Source organism: Tamandua tetradactyla, chromosome 2 (genome assembly GCF_023851605.1).
Source record: "Tamandua tetradactyla isolate mTamTet1 chromosome 2, mTamTet1.pri, whole genome shotgun sequence".
Taxonomy (NCBI): Eukaryota; Metazoa; Chordata; class Mammalia; order Pilosa; family Myrmecophagidae; genus Tamandua; species Tamandua tetradactyla.
The window spans coordinates 92,270,091-92,292,063 of NC_135328.1; the positions used below are offsets into that span (position 1 = coordinate 92,270,091).

At 35.5% G+C, this 21,973-nt stretch overlaps 1 protein-coding gene across 4 annotated transcripts in view; it reads right to left on the reverse strand.

The window, feature by feature from the left end:
• The window catches only part of RIC1 (RIC1 partner of RAB6A GEF complex), a 241,998-nt gene that overhangs the window by 101,257 nt on the left and 118,768 nt on the right, over positions 1-21,973 (reverse strand). For 2 of the 4 annotated variants that reach the window (XM_077148248.1, XM_077148251.1), the window contains exons 5-7: positions 12,771-12,913; positions 11,772-11,908; positions 409-500 (exon numbers count right to left, since the gene is read on the reverse strand). In XM_077148248.1, coding sequence (XP_077004363.1) covers positions 409-500; positions 11,772-11,908; positions 12,771-12,913 — 372 coding nt within the window. The remainder of the gene's footprint in view (positions 1-408; positions 501-11,771; positions 11,909-12,770; positions 12,914-21,973) is intronic. The other 2 variants (XM_077148249.1, XM_077148250.1) reach the window with 2 other exon arrangements.

Consider the following 21,973-nt stretch of genomic DNA (forward strand, 5'->3'; position numbering starts at 1 on the left):
AAATTGATTTCATGTGTGAGCTTTAAATTTGCTTATTAACTCAGGAACAGCCACCCATGAATTCAAATGCAATGTCTACACTGAGGTCTCTAAAAGAATTTTTAAAAACCTTCTAGATCCTTTACTAAAAAAATAAAGAACCTACAATTTTACTGATTTACTCTTTTTAACTTGAAACTTCTTCTTTAACTCTGGAAAAAACCCACATCTGAAAATTAAAAGGCTCAACCACCAAAATTTGCCCTTTAGATTTGTTCACTTCAACCTAATAAAATACTTTAAGGTTTTCATATTAAGGTTGATTCATAAACTACAACACGTATGACAAAGTGTGTTGAAAACATTTTATGTTTAACAACATTACTTTTCGCAATAACTCTTAAAAATACCAAAGTTCATATCAATTACCTCACGCAACCAAATGCCATTAGTCGATACTTGTTATTTACTGCTACACAAGTTCCATCAACAACATCTTGTGGCCAAACTCCATGAAGCTGCTATAATAAAGAAAAATAGTTAATGCTTCAAAAGTGTTTCCCAAACTGTATTTAATCAATATAATTCTTTCAATAAATATGCATTTCATAAGGCTTTAACTGGTTTTGTCTTAATTAGAAAAGACCCCATCGTGACTACTATCTGAATTATCTTACTTAAAACATGAAGATTTTCATTAATAGGTTCAATATATATTCCCAAATGAGCTTAATCCAATGCTAGTTCATCTATTTATAAGATAATGAAAATTCAATATTCAATATCCAAACTAATTTCCTGTTAGAATGTAAATTTCTTAATAGTAGAAACTGCATCTATCTTGCTGCTCACTATTATTATTTCCAACACCTAGGGTGGTACTTTAACTTTATAATCACAGTGGGGAGTAGTTTATTTTATTTGGTCCACCTTTCAGAAGCAATTCATGATTTGTCACTGCTTACAAGTCTCTACTCTTCCTTTGGTTTATAGTAAATGGTTAATACCAGGGTCTCTGGTAATCTGACTTAAAATCTCAGGTCTACCATTCTCTTAATTCAAATGATTATTTGACCTTTACAGCTTCAGTTTTCCTATCTATATATTGGTTACCTCTTAGGCATGTTTGAAGACTAAATGAGAACATTCATTTAAAACCACTTAGTACAATGCCTAAGCTTACAGTGAATGCATTGTAAACATTCAACAAATGAATGGCATTATTAAGCTTATCTGCTACTTAATTCTTTATCTAGCCAGCTCAATTATCTGTTTTTATTTGTCAAATTAATGACACCTTAAATTTTAAATTCTGAGGCAAGGATCATGACTGTTACTTTGGTAAGCGTAGAAACTAATCATTTTTGGATGATTCAGTACTAAACACTGAAAGATCAATTATAATTATATCTATATTTGAACTATATAGTACTAAAGATTTCATTTAATTCCCAAATAAGCTACATAATTACTTTGTAACATGGGATTTTTGTGCTTCTATTTTAGTAGTAATTTTAATTATTATTCAACTTTAGCAATAAATCTAGACATTATTTTATGTAACAGAAAATGGTGAAAATAGAATTGAGCAGTATTTCTTTATACCACTGCCTATATTGAAATTCATTCACTAATTCCTGTAACAAATATTTCCCAGGTGCCTACTATTGACTAGGTACTGCCCTAGGTGCTGCAGCTATGGCATGTATCCAAAGACACCAAAATCTCCACCTGCCTCCCTACCTTACATTTGGATTAAGGGAGACAAACAAGTTAAAAATATTATACAGTATATAAGTTGGTAAGTGCTATAAGAAAAAATATAAAGAAAATAAGGGGGAATAGGGACCATGGGTGAAGGGTATAAACAGGTTACTCTACTAAGATAACCTCTGAGCAAGGTCCCAAAAGAAAGCAAGTACAAAGGCTCAATAATATGGCAGTAACATTCAAAGAACAGCAAAGAGATCTGTGCAGATGGAATAGACTATAAGAGGAAGGGGAACTAGAAGTTGAGGAAGAGATGTAATAACAGGATAGGTTTTTAAATCTTTGAAGGCCATTCTAAGGACTTTGGCTTTTTCTCCAAGTTGTGTAAGGAGTCACTGGAGTGTTAAAAAATTTTTTTTAACATGGTCTAATATGAATACATTAGAGAGGTATACATAAGACAAAAATGTACATCTTAGTAATATCACAAAGTGAACATTTGTTCACTGAGTGGTAACTCAGGCCAAGAATTACAAATACCCAAAAGCCACTTCAGATGACTATATCCTAGCTCCTGCCTCAAAAGTAACTAAAATCTAGACTTACAATGGTTTAAGTGTACATCCAAACATACTCTAATTTAGAATCATCTGTGCCTTTTTCCCCCCTTTAATTTTTTTTAATGGAATCACAGCTTGTATTCTTTTGTGTCTACCTGCTTTACTCCAACATGTTTGTGATATCCATCCATGTTGTTGTATATAGCTAGTTCACTGATATTCACTGTAGCCTCAAATACTGGGCTTAATCTCACATGACCTCTGACCTCCCCTCACCTGATAATTCTTCACATCTTGTTAGCTTTCCAAAGCTTTCATATATATTTTTAAAACATTTTCTCTAGCTTTTATACTACAGGAGGTTTGTTCCTAATTATCTTTCCCTACTATCAAAAGGTTTTGAGCAGAGGAATGGCATGTTCTGATTTATATTTTGATGTATCTGTTAAATGTACTAAACAATGTTAAAGAGGAGAATTCTTATAAAGCATTTAAATAATGCTATCACTAGTTTAATGTTATAGTGTATATACATCACTCAGTATATTTCCCAATTACCAGTATGTGCTGGTTTGAAGCTATTATGTACCTCAGAAAAGGCCATATTCTTTCAATCCATTCTTGTGGGTGCAGACCTATGCTGTGTGGGACCTTTTGATTATGCTGTTTCAGTTAAGATGTGACCCACCCAATTCAAGGTTAAGATGTGACCTATCCAATTAATCCTTTACTGGAGAGGCTTTTTCTGCCTTTTATCCTCTCATGAGCATAAAACCCAAGAGAGAAATACCCAGAGAGAGAGAAGAGACAGGAAAGTCCCTGGAGAGGTAAACAAGTACCCACAGAAGAGAGTAAGAGCCACTGAAGCCAGAACCTGAAAACAACGAGACCCAGGAGAGAAGGACCAGGAGATATGGACATGTTCCTTCCCATGTGACAGAGATGTCCCATATACCAGCAGCCTTTCTTCAGAGAAGGCATTGTTGATGCCTTACTCTGGACATTTTTTATGGCCTTAGAACTGTATTTTGTAACCTAATAAATCCCCATTATTAAAATTCAGTCCCTTTCTGGTATACTGCATTTCAGCAGCTTTAGCAAATCAAAGCACAGTAATACACATCTATTGTTTTCTTGTCCTTTATAACTTATTAAATACTGTCCATGTGGCTTTTCATTGTTTTTTAAATCCTTAACTTATTGGAAAAAAATTATTTAACCAAATACTAATAAATGCTGGGAATATATTTTATATTAACTCTAAAGTACTCAGAAAAGATATAGTCACGTTTTTTTTCCTGCATGGGCAGGTCTCTGGCATGGCAGGCAAAAACTGCCTGCTGAGCTACAGTGGCCTGCCCTCAATCACTTTTTTTTTTTAATTAATTAAAGAAAAAAAAGAAATTAACACAACATTTAGAAATCATTCCATTCTACATATGCAATCAGTAATTCTTAACATCATCACATAGATGCACGATCATCAATTCTTAGTACATTTGCATCGATTTAGGAAAAGAACTAGCAAAACAACAGAAAAAGATATAGAATGCTAACATAGAGAAAAAAATAAAAATAATAATAATAGTAAAAAAAAAAGACACAAACAAACAAACAAACAGACAGACCAAAAAAAAAAAAACCTATAGCTCAGATGCAGCTTCATTCAGTGTTTTAACATGATTACTTTACAATTAGGTATTATTGTGCTGTCCATTTTTGAGTTTTTGTATCTAGTCCTGTTGCACAGTCTGTATCCCTTCAGCTCCAATTACCCATTATCTTACCCTGTTTCTAATTCCTGCGGGTCTCTGTTACCAATGACATATTCCAAGTTTATTCTCGAATGTCGGTTCACATCAGTGGGACCATACAGTATTTGTCTTTTAGTTTTTGGCTAGACTCACTCAGCATAATGTTCTCTAGATCCATCCATGTTATTACATGCTTCATAAGTTTATTCTGTCTTAAAGCTGCATAATATTCCATCGTATGTATATACCACAGTTTGTTTAGCCACTCGTCTGTTGATGGACATTTTGGCTGTTTCCATCTCTGCAATTGTACATAACGCTGCTATAAACATTGGTGTGCAAATGTCCGTTTGTGTCTTTGCCCTTAAGTCCTTTGAGTAGATACCCAGCAATGGTATTGCTGGGTCGAATGGCAATTCTATATTCAGTTTTTTGAGGAACTGCCAAACTGCCTTTCACAGTGGTTGCACCATTTGACATTCCCACCAACAGTGGATAAGTGTGCCTCTTTCTCCGCATCCTCTCCAGCACTTGTCATTTTCTGCTTTGTTGATAATGGCCATTCTGGTGGGTGTGAGATGATATCTCATTGTGGTTTTGATTTGCATTTCTCTAATGGCCAGGGACATTGAGCATCTCTTCATGTGCCTTTTGGCCATTTGTATTTCCTCTTCTGAGAGGTGTCTGTTCAAGTCTTTTTCCCATTTTGTGATTGGCTTGGCTGTCTTTTTGTTGTTGAGTTGGACAATCTCTTTATAAATTCTGGATACTAGACCTTTATCTGATGTGTCGTTTCCAAATATTGTCTCCCATTGTGTAGGCTGTCTTTCTACTTTCTTGATGAAGTTCTTTGATGCACAAAAGTGTTTAATTTTGAGGAGTTCCCATTTCTTTCTTTCTTTCTTCAGTGTTCTTGCTTTAGGTTTAAGGTCCATAAAACCGCCTCCAGTTGTAAGATCCATAAGATATCTCCCTACATTTTCCTCTAACTGTTTTATGGTCTTAGACCTAATGTTTAGATCTTTGGTCCATTTTGAGTTAACTTTTGTATAGGGTGTGAGATACGGGTCTTCTTTCATTCTTTTGCATATGGATATCCAGTTCTCTAGGTACCATTTATTGAAGAGACTATTCTGTACCAGGTGAGTTGGCTTGACTGCCTTATCAAAGATCAAATGTCCATAGATGAAAGGGTCTATATCTGAGCACTCTATTTGATTCCATTGGTCGATATATCTATCTTTATGCCAATACCATGCTGTTTTAACCACTGTGGCTTCATAATATGGCTTAAAAGTCCGGCAGCATGAGACCTCCAGCTTCGTTTTTTTCCCTCAAGATACTTTTAGCAATTCGGGGCACCCTGCCATTCCAGATAAATTTGCTTATTGGTTTTTCTATTTCTGAAAAGTAAGTTGTTGGGATTTTGATTGGTATTGCGTTGAATCTGTAAATCAATTTAGGTAGGATTGACATCTTAACTATATTTAGTCTTCCAATCCATGAACACGGTATGCCCTTCCATCTATTTAGGTCTTCTGTGATTTCTTTTAACAGTTTTTTGTAGTTTTCTTTGTATAGGTTTTTTGTCTCTTTAGTTAAATTTATTCCTAGGTATTTTATTCTTTTAGTTGCAATTGTAAATGGGATTCGTTTCTTGATTTCCCCCTCAGCTTGTTCATTACTAGTGTATAGAAATGCTACAGATTTTTGAATGTTGATCTTGTAAGCTGCTACTTTGCTGTACTCATTTATTAGCTCTAGTAGTTTTGTTGTGGATTTTTCTGGGTTTTTGACGTATAATATCATATCGTCTGCAAACAGTGATAGTTTTACTTCTTCCTTTCCAATTTTGATGCCTTGTATTTCTTTTTCTTGTCTAATTGCTCTGGCTAGAACCTCCAACATGATGTTGAATAATAGTGGTGATAATGGACATCCTTGTCTTGTTCCTGATCTTAGGGGGAAAGTTTTCGATTTTTCCCTATTGAGGATGATATTAGCTGTGGGTTTTTCATATATTCCCTCTATCATTTTAAGGAAGTTCCCTTGTATTCCTATCCTTTGAAGTGTTTTCAACAGGAAAGGATGTTGAATCTTGTCAAATGCCTTCTCTGCATCAATTGAGATGATCATGTGATTTTTCTGCTTTGATTTGTTGATATGGTGTATTACATTAATTGATTTTCTTATGTTGAACCATCCTTGCATACCTGGGATGAATCCTACTTGGTCATGATGTATAATTCTTTTCATGTGTTGTTGGATTCGATTTGCTAGAATTTTGTTGAGGATTTTTGCATCTATATTCATTAGAGAGATTGGTCTGTAGTTTTCTTTTTTTGTAATATCTTTGCCTGGTTTTGGTATGAGGGTGATGTTGGCTTCATAGAATGAATTAGGTAGCTTTCCCTCCGCTTCGATTTTTTTGAAGAGTTTGAGGAGAGTTGGTACTAATTCTTTCTGGAATGTTTGATAAAATTCACATGTGAAGCCGTCTGGTCCTAGACTTTTCTTTTCAGGAAGCTTTTGAATGACTGATTCAATTTCTTTACTTGTGATGGGTTTGTTGAGGTCATCTATTTCTTCTTGAGTCAAAGTTGGTTGTTCATGTCTTTCCAGGAACCCGTCCATTTCCTCTAAATTGTATTTATTAGCGTAAAGTTGTTCATAGTATCCTGTTATTACCTCCTTTATTTCTGTGAGGTCAGTGGTTATGTCTCCTCTTCCATTTCTGATCTTATTTATTTGCATCCTCTCTCTTCTTCTTTTTGTCAATCTTGCTAAGGGCCCATCAATCTTATTGATTTTCTCATAGAACCAACTTCTGGTTTTATTGATTTTCTCTATTGTTTGCATGTTTTCAATTTCATTTATTTCTGCTCTAATCTTTGTTATTTCTTTCCTTTTGCTTGCTTTGGGGTTAGTTTGCTGTTCTTTCTCCAGTTCTTCCAAGTGGACAGTTAATTCCTGCATTTTTGCCTTTTCTTCTTTTCTGATATAGGCATTTAGGGCAATAAATTTCCCTCTTAGCACTGCCTTTGCTGCGTCCCATAGGTTTTGATATGTTGTGTTTTTGCTTTCATTCGCCTCGAGGTATTTACTAATTTCTCTTGCAATTTCTTCTTTGACCCACTTGTTGTTTAAGAGTGTGTTGTTGAGCCTCCACATGTTTGTGAATTTTCTGGCACTCCGTCTATTATTGATTTCCAACTTCATTCCTTTATGATCCGAGAAAGTGTTGTGTATGATTTCAATCTTCTTAAATTTGTTAAGACTTGCTTTGTGACCCAGCATATGGTCTATCTTTGAGAATGATCCAATGGCACTTGAGAAAAAGGTGTATCCTGCTGTTGTGGGATGTAATGTCCTATAAATGTCTGTTAAGTCTAGCTCCTTTATAGTAATATTCAGATTCTCTATTTCTTTATTGATCCTTTGTCTAGATGTTCTGTCCATTGATGAGAGTGGGGAATTGAAGTCTCCAACTATTATGGTATATGTGTCTATTTCCCTTTTCAGTGTTTGCAGTGTATTCCTCACGTATTTTGGGTCATTCTGGTTCGGTGCATAGATATCTATGATTGTTATGTCTTCTTTTTAATTGTTCCTTTTATTAGTATATAGTGTCCTTCTTTGTCTCTTTTAACTGTTTTACATTCGAAGTCTAATTTGTTGGATATTAGTATAGCCACTCCTGCTCTTTTCTGGTTGTTATTTGCATGAAATATCTTTTCCCAACCTTTCACTTTCAACCTATGTTTATCTTTGGGTCTAAGATGTGTTTCCTGTAGACAGCATATAGAAGGATCCTGTTTTTTAATCCATTCTGCCAGTCTATGTCTTTTGATTGGGGAATCCAGTCCATTAACATTTAGTGTTATTACTGTTTGGATAATATTTTCCTCTACCATTTTGCCTTTTGTATTATATATATCATATCTGACTTTCCTTCTTTCTACACTCTTCTCCATACCTCTCTCTTCTGTCTTTTCATATCTGCCTCTAGTGCTCCCTTTAGTATTTCTTGCAGAGCTGGTCTCTTGGTCACAAATTCTCTCAGTGACTTTTTGTTTGAGAATGTTTTAATTTCTCCCTCATTTTTGAAGGACAATTTTGCTGGATATAGGAGTCTTGGTTGGCAGTTTTTCTCTTTTAGTAATTTAAATATATCATCCCACTGTCTTCTAGCTTCCATGGTTTCTGCTGAAAAATCTACACATAGTCTTATTGGGTTTCCCTTGTATGTGATGGATTGTTTTTCTCTTGCTGCTTTCAAGATCCTCTCTTTCTCTTTGACCTCTGACATTCTAACTAGTAAGTGTCTTGGAGAACGCCTATTTGGGTCTATTCTCTTTGGGGTGCGCTGCACTTCTTGGATCTGTAATTTTAGGTCTTTCATAAGAGTTGGGAAATTTTCAGTGATAATTTCTTCCATTAGTTCTTCTCCTCCTTTTCCCTTCTCTTCTCCTTCTGGGACACCCACAACACGTATATTTGTGTGCTTCATATTGTCATTCAGTTCCCTGATCCCCTGTTCAAATTTTTCCATTCTTTTCCCGATAGTTTCTGTTTCTTTTTGGAATTCAGATGTTCCATCCTCCAATTCACTAATTCTAGTTTCTGTCTCTTTAAATCTACCATTGTAGGTATCCACTGTTTTTTCCAGCTTTTCTACTTTGTCCTTCACTCCCATAAGTTCTGTGATTTGTTTTTTCAGTTTTTCTATTTCTTCTTTTTGTTCAGCCCATGTCTTCTTCATGTCCTCCCTCAATTTATCGATTTGGTTTTTGAAGAGGTTTTCCATTTCTGTTCGTATATTCAGCATTAGTTGTCTCAGCTCCTGTATCTCATTTGAACTATTGGTTTGTTCCTTTGACTGGGCCATATTTTCAATTTTCTGAGTGTGATCCGTTATCTTCTGCTGGCATCTGGGCATTTAATTAGATTTCCCTGGGTGTAACACCCTGCAGGTTGAAATATTTTTCTGTGAAATCTCTGGGCTCTGTTTTTCTTATCCTGCCCAGTAGGTGGCGCTCGTGGCACTCACTGTCTGCGGGTCCCACCAGCAAAAGATGTTGTGGCCCCTTCAACCCTGGAAAACTCTCGCTGTGGGGGGGGGGTCACCAGCCAAAGCGGCCTGGGGGAGTGCCAATCCGAATCTCCCAGCTGGCCCGGGGATCCGCACGCGGGGAGGGTCGCCAGCCTCCACTGCTTGGGGGGAACGCCTGTCCAAATTTCCCAGCCGGCCCGGGGTGCCAAGTGTGGCGGGGAGGCGCCAGCCACCGCGGCCCGGGGAAGCATCCATCCACCATTTCCAGCCGGACCAGGAAGCCACATGTTTGGAAGGGACCCCGGTCGCTGTTCTTCACAGCTTGGGGATCTCCGATCCAATTCTCCCAGCTGTTCCGGGGGGCCGCATGTGTGGGGGGGGCTCCAGCCGCCGCGGCTTGAGGGGACCGCCTGTCCAATTCTCCCAGCCGGCCCGGGAAGGAGGGAGGGAGGGACTCTGGCCACCTGCCGCCCCGGCCCGGGGAAGCCCGCGCCCTTCGGCGATCTCACCGGAGCGGTTTCTCCCACCCAGTCAGCTGTTCCAGAATGGGGTATGCTGTCTTCTTGGTCTCTGTCGTGGCTCTGGGAGCTGTTCTGAATCGTTTCTACTTCTCTAGTAGCTGTTCTGGAGGAGGAACTAAGACCCGCGCATCTTACTAAGCCGCCATCTTCTCCGGAAGTCCCCTCAATCACTTTTTAAGCTCTAATATTTCTGTTTTCAGTGAAAATATTTAAGTCCCAAACATAATAATAATATATATATATATATATAAATATATATACACACACACAATTTTTAGGGGAAAAAATGAGATTTGAAAAGATTTATTTTAATTCTTATATATATACTGACATGTTATCACTAATGTATTATGTAGTGCCTGACTACTTGAATACATTTGCTAATAGTAAATAGTTACGAGTGATACTAAAGCTGATTCTGAGTAGATTAAAAAAAGGCTTTAAAAATGTAAAATCCTTTTTAGTTAAAGGGAACAGACTGAATATGAATATTTAGCCTCCCTGACACCTAAAACCCAAACTGCAACTACAGAAAATTCTTTTGATTAAAAGTCATAAACCTGCAAGGATAAAGAATGGGAGAATAGGCAGTGTTACAAGCCAGAAAGCATATGGATAAGCAGAATTCTAAAGTAAAGAAAGTTGCGAAGTAACTAAATTTACATTGCAGGGTACCCAAAAGTTTAAAAAATTTAGGTGTCTCTGAAAGGAAGGACTAAAAGCAGTAGGGCTTGTTCAAAGTTTGTTTAGGAAGCAGCTGGGTCTTCCCAGAGCACTTTTCCAATGCTATGTAGTCAAGAAACAGCCTACCTCCTCTCCGGAAGAAAAAAGATTATTTTCTTTGGAACAAAACAAAACAAACAACAACAAAACAGAGTGGTCTCTGACTCAAACTGAAAATAGAGATAGTAAATGAAAGTTTACATCTTAAATTTGGACTCTCTTGCCTTGTTCTTTCCTAATTCAATTTCCAGAATATCGGGACATCTGGTATATATTTTCTGGAAAGAAGATTACAGGACTCTTCTCCAAAGACACATTAAAAAAGACCAAGAAAAGATCTAAAGATAGCAGGTCCCTCAAGGAAATAACTCAGTCAGCTCATCCTGTGGTAAAGATCATAGTCAACCAAACTCACCCCAGGCCACAGAGCTTTCAATGAATTTAAATTTTTAGTATTTATTTTTATCACAGCAGCCAAATCCATATATTAATTATCAAAAGCATTTCATAGAAATGAAGGGGTAAAGGGAATCCTCAGGATGATGATGGAGAGCCTAAAATACAGCTCTGTTAAAGCTATACAGTTAGCAACTAGTCCATTTGGAGCAGACCAGAGGCACCAACAAAAAAATTTTTTAAGGATATCTAATACATTTGAAAGAACTGAAAGAATATTCAGACAATCAGCAGAGAGTCTGAAGTTGAACTAGTGATAAGTACATACAAACTAAGTAAATATAAAGGACAAGGCAATTATTAATTCCAGTGAATAAGAAAATCTGTGTAGGAAAGGAAAAATAACCCTAACATGTTATATGGCTTAGCTATTAATAGGGTTCACACAGTGACAATAATACAAAAATGAATGTTAATTTAATGAAAATCACAAAAACTATACTGGGAAGAAGGGTGGAATACATAAACATGGGAGGGTCACAGAAGAAGGAAGGAAGTTGTCATTTTCCACACGTAGAGGTCAACAAATACACCCTAAAAACTTAAAGCTAAAGGAAATACTCAAAGCTGTAGAAAAAAATATAAAAATAGCCACTAAAAGACAAAAGAGAAATTGCCTTCAATAATAAACGGAGTGAGGAAAACAGGGACTATCATTTTTCTTCAATATATTTCATAAAATTATTTGTTTATTTATAGGTATAGTTTTGAGCCTGTTTGACAATACAAAATTTGAAAAATAAAATCTTACCTTGTAGCACTATAAGTATTATGCTGATATATATTATTTCTAACAACCAAACTAAATAATTGATTTTTATAAATGTATTTTATGGTATTACTATTAAATTTATATTACCTACGTAAAAAACTGAATTAACAACAATTCTTGAATCATAAATGAATTTCAAAAGTGGGAGAAAAAAGCAAAAAAAAAAAGTAGAGAAGAGGGATTTAATAACAAAGGGCAAATTCATAAATGCAAAATAAAGAAAATAAGCATTCAAAGTCATACCTCTGCAGTAAATCTACTCGATACCGGTGTAATAAATCCAACTCTACCATCATTAAACACAACAGCAAATCCATCAAGTGTGGCACAGTATTCCATGTCTCTGATGTGCACATCTGCAAAGCCCAAAAATGAACCTGCTGATGTAAAAATAAACACATGAAATATGAATTCTCAGAGCAAATAATACTCTCATATTTTTGTTTTATAAGGACAGTTAAACAACACTGAACAATTAAACTACTTGACAAACAAACGTATATATCTCTTTGCAAAATTCTCAGTGCATTCAATATGAAAATGTTACAATGGGCATAGCCCAAATACCCCTACAGAGTAGGAAAAAGATCAAAGGTGATGGTGGAGTTATACAGAGAAGGTAGGGTTCAACAAATGAGTATGAGCACTGAATCATTATACTGATATTTCTTTTAGCCTCCAGTACCTTAGAGCACCTAGAAATAAATACATAAAATTGTGGAAATATAATCCATATCAAGCTCTGAAATTTGTTCTACAACTAATTGTTGTGATGTACTTTGAAATGTATTGCTTTTATGTATATGTATTATTTAAAGAGAAGGAGGAACATAACAGGGAAGATAGGATTTAACAAATGAGTATGACTGCTGAATCATTAAATGAACATTTCTGTTGGTCTCCAGTGTCTTGGAGCAGCTAGAAAGAAAAACAAAAATCATGAAACTGTAACCCATACAAAATTTTAAAATTTGTTCTGTAATTACTCATTAAAAAATACTTGGAAATGTATTGTTTTTTTTGTATATATGTTATATTTCACAATAAAAAAAGAAAAAATCTCAATGCAAATAATTCTCACCTTTTGCTTCTATGGATAGCTAAACAACACTGAACAATTAAACTATTTGACAAACAAATGTATATTCCTTCTTTGCAAAATTTTCATCCATACAAAATATTTAACTAGATTCTCTCAAATATTAAACATCTTGTTCTATCCCAGGCAGAAAGTATAACTACCTCTAGACGACTGCAGATCTACCGAAAAGGGTACTGTGCAAAGATTAATGGCTTTCCTTCCATTTGTCATTCCTTCCCAGTGAATAAGATGAAGAAGTCCATCAGAAGTAGCAACCAGGAGATCTTCCAGCACAGACTGCAAACTGAAGGGAAGAAAGCAATTTACAGTCAACTCTTGAGAGCACTGGGAAAACAATAACAAGTAATATAATTCCCTCAGGGAATATGCATGCAAAAATGATCATGAAACCATTTACAAAACATCTCCATTAATATGGAATTTAGGGATTTAGATAAAGTAGTAACTTCATCTATATACAACTCAATCTAGAAGCATAAATTTTGGAAGAAATGAAGAACTACTACAATCTTGATGAACTGCGTTAAAAAACAGAAATCTGGAACCACAAATTAGAAGATGGAAGGATAAATCATAAGTGACAAGAACTAAAAACAGGATGGCAATCCGGCAGCACAGAGTATTTAAGGTAACAATCCTCCGGCACTATCCAATACAACTTTCAAAAATGATGGAAACGTTCTATTTGTTCTATTTAATCTGTACTATCCAATATGATAGTCATTAGCCACATGTGGTGACTGTTCTTGAAATATACCTAGTGCAACTGAAGAACTGAAATTTTTATTTTCTTTTAATTTAAAGAGTCTCATGTGATTAGTGACTACCATATTATAAAGCATAGCTCTATACCAGTCTATTTTAAGGCTATCACTGAGTCCCAAACATTCAGTCATTTACAAAGATTTTTTGTAATCCCATTACAAAAAACCCATGCTCCATGAGAAATGCTGTACTCTGTGTTAGCGATTCAAAGGTAAATAAAATATAATCTCTCCCTCAGAAGACCTGTCAGTCAAATATTGAAAAATAATTACCACTAACTGCAAAGATACTTAACATTTACTTCCTCACCTATGGGGAAATAAATGTCTACTTTCTCACCTCTGTATGGCCACTTAGTTTCAAATACATAACTAGGGACCAAGTGTTTGTCAGGGAAAGAAAAGGAGAAAGGACAAGGGAGAAGAAAGAGGATCCCATAAATGAGACCACGAAGGACTGGCAGAGGAGGGTAAAGAGAATCAGGCAATCAGTAGAAACCGGTATTAAGAATGACCGGAGAATAAGACATAGTTAAGAAAAAGAATATTCAATAGACTCAAATGCTGTGAAGAACTCAAATATAGGAAAGAATGAGAAACATTACATGTATATAATATGTGCTCAGATAATATTAAATTTTTTTTCATTCATAAGAAGAAACCCCCTCTGCCAGTCCTTTGTGGTCTCATTTATGGGATCCTCTTTCTTCTCCCTTGTCCTTTCTCCTTCTTTCCCTGACAAACACTTGGTCCCTAATTATGTATTTTTAAAATGTTTAATCCATAATGGTGAAAAAAATGCTTTTTCATGTTTTAATTCATAAACTAAACCTTCAGTTCTTTGGAAATGTGACTTTAATGACTCATTCCCCAAGGCTATCAGATAATCAAGAATTTACTGTATTTTCTTCCCAACTTAAGCACTTAAATGGATCAGAATAAGATGTTTCATTACCCAGCTTCAACTCTTACATTTCACAGCATTTCGAGTCAACTACCAGTTTATACAAAGTTTTAAAAATATTCACCTTTTAAAGTACTATATATTCTTTCATTTGAAATTTATATTTTAATGATGAAATTTCTGTGTAGCAAGTGGTTAGTCAAGTAAAAATCTGTTTTAGACCTACTACATGCCTAGAAAGGAAATTTAGTGGGGAAATCATTAGATTACCAGGGATTTTCATTCAGCAGGAGTCAGTCTAGGTTTTTCCTCTCTCTCCCCTACTCCTCTCTCCCTGCTTTTACCCCAGAGGAATCAGTGTATATGAGAGCTAAGACAGGAATATAATAGGCATATGAATGGTGTGAAGGCAGAATAATGGTTGAGAACCACCGCCCAAGTGTTACAGAATTACAACACTTCAGGCAAGAAAGTAAGTGAATTGATATATTCACTTCTTTCTCCTCTAAAAGATACCAATTAATATCTTGCTCAAGACCAAGTAATACATTTAAGCTATTCTTCACAACTCTCAGCATGTAGCTTATGAGGAATCCTCTTCCACCTGAGCTGTCTGTTTGCTAAAACAATTCTGACATCTATCACACTACATCCAACCATTCAAAACCAAAGTAGGATATTTTAAAGTTTGCACCGTGATTAAAGCAATTTGAAATATTTAAAAAGCATTTTTACACCAAGTGAAAGTCTTTTTCAGTGTTTCCCAGGGTATAAGAAAAGGTGAAGTTAAAATGTCATAAGCGCTAAGGAAAAAGAAAAAAGCATAGGTTTTTTTTAACATAAACTTTTTTTAACATAACATTTAACATAAATGTTAACTATGTATGATACTGAAACTAGGTGCTAGAGAAAGCAAAATACTGCTTACATCTTGAGAGCTAACAGTCTATTTGCAAAAGAAGATCTAACCAGGAAAAGTAGTAATACCTTTAAGACGAGGTTTCAGAAGTCCCAAGTAGGAGTGAGGCAGTAAATAATTTACACAAAAGATGACACCTGGCATCTACTATGGGTCTTGAAGTGACAGTGGGTAACCAGGTGAATGAGGACGAGTGAGGGCATTTCAGGGGGAAGAATAGTCTTTATAAAGGCAAGAAAGCATTACAAATCATCCACAGAGAACAGCAGGAGCTCCATGTCTGGAAGACAAAGTGGGTGTAGAAAGAGAAAGGAAGAAGAGGACTAAAAATCTCCCCTGGGATAAAACAGAGAGGAGTTTTGTATTCTAATGATAAGGCAGTAAGCAAACTACCAAATAGGAGAGCAAAGTGATCAGATTTTATTTTTCTTTTAAAGAAGTATGTCTGGCAAAAGTATGGAAAAATATGGGGTTTTAGGGGCTCGGAGGCAGCTAAAAAAGGGGAAAAAGGCAGTAAGGTTGGTTTACCAATTAAACGTGGAAAGTGAAAAGAAGGGAGAATAGAGAGGGCTACTAGGCAGACTGACACCAATACCCAAGACATTAAATACAGAAAGAATAGGCTTGGGAGATAATTTTAGGCAAGTCTGAGATGGCTATGGGATATCTATCAACAGTTGGAATATAGGTCTAGAGCTGAGCAGTCAGATCAGGACTGACAGAAATTTTATCAGCACAGCAGCTGCATACAAAATACCCTTCAAATCCTTGGCTGATAATTCAATTGCACATAATTTGGGCCAGATTTTAAGAAACTCAAGGAAGAACCACAGCTAGAAAGCTGAATGAACTAAGATTTCGGCAGATGCCCAGTGCAGAGGAGACAAAGTTGAGAATGAGCTTCTGTTAGTTAGAGGGAACGGAAAAACACCTTAAACTTTGCACTTACTTCTCAGAAGGACCCACACCTTTGGAGTAAAGACTGTGTTTCAGAACTACAAGCAAAACTATAATGGATCCATCAAGGATCCTGAAACCAAACCTTCACAAGATCAACCCTATCCTCCAGTAATTTAAACTGCTTGCTAGGCAAAGCTCAACATTCTTTCAACAAAGTGAACAGAATAGAGTCTCTATAACATTATCACCCACAATGTTGCAACTAAAACACCACCAGATATGCAAATAATAAAGAGGAAAATGTGACCCAGAGTCTAAATATATCAACAAATAATCTCAAAAACAATCTTAACGCTGGAATTAGCAGGCAACAACTTTAAAATAACAGTGACAAACAAGGTAAAGAACTTTCAGTTGTTTAAAAACTGAATACCAACAGAGACTGGTAAAAAAACCTCTTCTCTAAGCCTTCAAATTGCCTGCCCAACACCAAATTCCTCTCTCAAAAAAAAACTAGTAACTAAAGGATTAATTCTTGCCTCCTTAAAGGTAGGGAGATGTCAGGACCCTGTCCTAGTACTAATACCACACATCTTTAATGCTGTACCGGTTCATAAATATAACTATTATCCTTAGTTAAAAATATACGCAAAATACATTTTAAGTTGTCCTCAGAGAAACTTTTGATATGGAGTACCTGGGTTTCATCACAGCTATCTAGTATACCAAAGATTTTTTATTTATTTATTTATTAATTAAAAAATTAAGAAACTAAATAAAACATCAACGTATATAATCAGTAATTCACAATATCATCACTTAGTTGCATATTCATCATTTCTTGGAACATTTGCATTAATTCAGAAAAAGAAATAAAAAGACAATAGAAAAAGAAATAAAATGAAAACAAAAAAGAAAAAAAAAGATTATACCTACCATACCCATTACCCCTCCCTTTCATTGATCACTAGCATTTCAAATTAAATTTATTTTAGCATTTGTTCCCCCTATTATTGATTTTTATTCCATATGTTCTACTCCTTTGTTGACAAGGTAGATAAAAGGAGCATCAGACACAAGGTTTTCACAATCACACAGTCACATTGTGAAAGCTATATCATTATACAGTCATCATCAAGAAACATGGCTACTGGAACACAGCTCTACATTTTCAGGCAATTCCCTCCAGCCTCTCCATTACATCTTGAACAACAAGGTGATATCTATTTAATGCGTAAGAGTAACCTCCAGGATAACCTTTCGACTCTGTTTGGAATCTCTCAGCCATTGACACTTTGTCTCATTTCACTCTTCCCCCTTTTTGTCAAGAAGGTTTTCTCAATCTCAGTAAGTCTCAGCTCATTCTAGGGTTTCTCTCAATCCCTTGATGCTGAGTCTCAGCTCATTCTAGGATCCCTGTCCCAGGTTGCCAGGAAGGTCCACACCCCTGGGAGTCATGTCCCACGTAGACAGGGGGAGGGTGGTGAGAGGCTCATGGCGGTGGCTGGAGAGAGAGGCCACATCTGAGCAACAAAAGAGGTTCTCTTGGGGGTGACTCTTAGGCCTAAATTTAAGTAGACTTGACCTATCCTTTGTGGGGTTAAGTTTCATATGAACAAACCCCAAGACTGGGGGCTCAACCTATAGCTTTGGTTGTCACACTTCTTGTGAGAATATCAAGAATTCAACTTGGGGAAGCTGAATTTCTCCCCGTTCTCACCATTCCCCAAACGGGGATTTGGGAATACTTTTCCACTCACTGATAGAATCACTCTGGGATTCATCGGGGCATCTGATGCTCCTTTTATCTACTTTATCAACGTACAAGTAAAACGTATGGAATAAAGATGAATAATAGGGGGAACAAATGCTAAAATAAATTTAGTTTGAAATGCTAGTGATCAATGAAAGGGAGGGGTAATGGGTATGGTAGGTATAAACTTTTTTTTTCTTTTCTGTTTTCATTTTATTTTTTTCTATTGTCTTTTTATTTCTTTTTCTGAATTAATGCAAATGTTCTAAGAAATGATGAATATGCAACTAAGTGATGATATTGTGAATTACTGATTATATATGTTAATGTTTTATTTGGTTTGTTAATTTCTTTAATTAATAAATTTAAAAGAAACATGGCTACTGGAAGAAACATGCCCTGCTCCACATTTTCAGGCAGTTCCCTCCAGCCTCTCCACTACATCTTGAGTAACAAGGTGATATCTATTTAATGAGTAAGAATAACCTCCAGGATAACCTCTCGACTCTGTTTGGAATCTCTTAGCCATTGACACTTTGTCTCATTTCACTCTTTTAGTCAAGAAGGTTTTCTCAATCCCCAGATGCTGAGCCTCCGTTCATTCTAGGGGTTTTCTCAATCCCTTGATGCTGAGTCTCAGCTCATTCCAGGATTTCTGTCCCAGGTTGCCAGGAAGGTCCACACCCCTGGGAGTCATGTCCCACATAGACAGGGAGGAGGGCAGTGAGTCTGCTTGTTGTGGTGGCTGGAGAGAGAGGCCACTTCTGAGCAACAAAAGAGGTTCTCCTGGGGGTGACTCTTGGGCCTAATTTTAAGTAGGTTTGACCTATCCTTTGTGGGGTTAAGTTTCATATGAACAAACCGTATTGCTTTGGTTGTCCCCATCACGCTGGACAAACCAACAAAGTCTCATGGTTCCATGTACTTATGGTGTTCAATTAAGCTGTCTACATAAGTTATATTAGGAAATGCACTAGTCAAAATATAAATTTTGTACCAAATAAACATTTTTTGCTTTAGTCTTACACATAAGGTAAAATTGTAAAATATTAATTACCATCTATTTTCAGCACCCTGCAGTAATGACATTCTTGTGTTCTTTCTCACGCAAAAACATTTTAAAAATTTGTACACTCTAAGCATTCCTAGATTATACCATCTCAGTCTTTATCGTCTATCTTTCTTTCTGATTTCATTTGTGCTTCCAGCCCTCCTCCCTCTATCATTCTCACATTCAGCTTCATTCAGTGTTTTAACATAATTGTATTACAGTGAGGTAGTATTGTGCTGTCCATTCTGAGTTTTTAAATTCTATCAGTATCTTTTTGAGAAACATGGACTATATGATCATACTGGGGTTATTTTCTGTTCAGGTGAGTTCTCGTTTCTTTTTTATTAAAAAAAATAAAAAAAGGCTATCATGAAGACAAAGCAGTATATCATCCATATAATTGTGACTGATCTGTATCCAGTTAAAGGCCTAAGAATCTTTAAACGTGCCACAATCCATTCTCCACAGAGCAATAGATCTCTTACTACCACAAATTTTAAAATCTAGCTCCCCTGTTTAAAATCCTATAATAGCTTCTTAATGGATTGAAAATAAAAATATAAAACCCTGACATGACTCATGCATTTACTACTATGCTATTCACATTTTTTAGTTCTTTGAATATAAGTTCTTTGTCACTCTGAGTCATTAAGGAATGTTATTTAGCCCGTTCTTTGCTGAATTCCTACTCAAGGGAAAGCTCTATCCTGTCTTATACTCATTCCCTCAACAGCGTCTTCATGACATGCAATCAGGTTTCAATATCGAGTTTGAAGTGCATGTAACACATTTAAATGGAGCTATCGCCCAAGCAGAAGCCATAAACCTACAAAGTACAGGAAGGTGATATTTCCACATACGCACATACTGATCTAGTTTCTTTCTCTTCAGCGGCTGTACAGTATTCTATAATACCATATTTTAATTTATTAATGAGGCCCCTACTGATGGATTCTATGATTGCTTTCATCTGCTCACACCCATCCCATATACCAATGAAATGATCATGAATGCTCTGGTATGCTTCTGAGTACATATTCACAGGTAAATTCCTAACAGTGGGATTCTGGGTTGAAGTATAAGTACATTTTAAATTGTTATAAATATTTCCAAAATCCCTTCAGAAAGTCCACCAGAGTTAAGGGCTGATGGCTGATTTCTTCACAGTTTTGCCAAAACATTTTAGTTTTTGTCAGTAAGAAATGTGAAAAATGTTATTCCAATATTCTGATTTGCTTTTCTTTAATAATGAATGAATTAGCAATCTTTTCACATATTTATTGGACACCTTTTTTTTCCCCTATAAACTGCAGTTCACATTATCTGCCCATTTTAAAATTGGGTTGTTTGGCTTTTTCTTAATGATTAGTATAAGCACTCTGTAATTTAAGACCTTTGTCAGATAGGCTGCAAATAATTTTCTCCATGTGTTTCATCTTTTGAACTTGTTTATGGTTTTGTGCATATTTTGGAGGAGGATGGGTTATTTACCATTTTCTTTTTTCCCCTAATACCAATGCCTTTTATTGAATTATCTTTGTCTACTAATTTGAAATATCTTTATCATATTCTAAATTCTTGTTTGTGTTTACATATGTTTCTGGATTGACTTTTCCATCTACTGATTAGTTTATTTCTTCTTCAAATACCAAACTATTTTAATTAGCTTCATAATACACTTCAATGTCTAATTAGTCCAGTTTCAGCTCATTATTTACCTGACAGGAATTCAGTTGTATATATTTTTTATTTTAGGAACACTATAAAAATTGTGTTGTTATATTGATTCAGTTCTTTGGTTGACATTACATTAAATTTTTAGACTAATTTGGGGAGACTGGGTATCTTTACAATATTAGGTTTCCCTTTCCAAGAATAAGTTTTTTTTTTAATTTGGCACAATATATTTACAACAAAGCTGTAAAAACAATACAAAGAATTCCTATATACCTTTCACCCAGATTTTATAAACATTATCACAAGCAATCATCAAAATCAGGAAATTAAAACTGATAAGATACTATTATCTAATTTACATAACTTATTTGTGTTTTGACAAGTGTCCTGCTAATGTCCTTTTTTTTAGCTCCAGAAGCACACCTTGCATTTAATCACATCTCCTTAGTCTCTTTTAATCTAGAACAGTTCTTTAGTCTTTGTCTTTCATGACCTTGACAATTCTAAAAGGTGCTGGCCAATTATTCTGTAGGTCAGCTCTCAATTCAAGAGTAAGTGAATTTACTTAAATATTTCAGGTCATTCCAGTATTTAAAATGTTTTTTTCAGACAGATCCTATATATTTCTCATTAAATTTACAGTTGGGTATTTTCTCTTTTTAAGTTATTTTCTAATGCTTATATTTATGCAGGGACAAAAATGGTACCATCCATTCATTTTAACATTAACTTTGTTGGATATACTGGTCATCAGGCATTATTCCTTTTAGCACTTTAAATATGCCATTTCACTGCCTAGTGGTCTCTCCACTGCTTCTGAGGAGAAGCCAGTCTATTATTATATTATTGTTGTTTTCCAGTACTTGATGTCATTCTTCTCTGGTTGTGGTCAAGGTTTTCTCTTTGTCTTTGAGCCATTTGACTAATATATGTTTAGGTTTGGCTTGCTCTGTGTTTAATATATATGGACTTTGTTCGATCTTCATGGATCTATGCATAAATGTTTTTCACCATATTTGGGAAATAACTGGCTATTATTTCTTCAAACGTTTTTCTTCTGACCACTTTTCTTTATTCCTGAAACTCCAATTACATATATGTAGGTATGTTTGACACTGTCCACAGGTCACTGAGGCTCTGTTCATTTTTCTTCAATCTTTGCATTTTATGATTGGATTAAATCTATTGATCTATCTTTAACTGCTATTTAGGCCATCTAATACATTTTTCATTTTTGTTATTGTACATTCTGACTCAAGAATATCCATTTAGTCTTGTTTTTTAATTTCTATTCCCCTATTGAGGCTCTCTATTTATAAAGTCATTTAATTCTTTGGAAATATTTACTTTTTTTTTTTTTAGCCTGGCCTTTAGG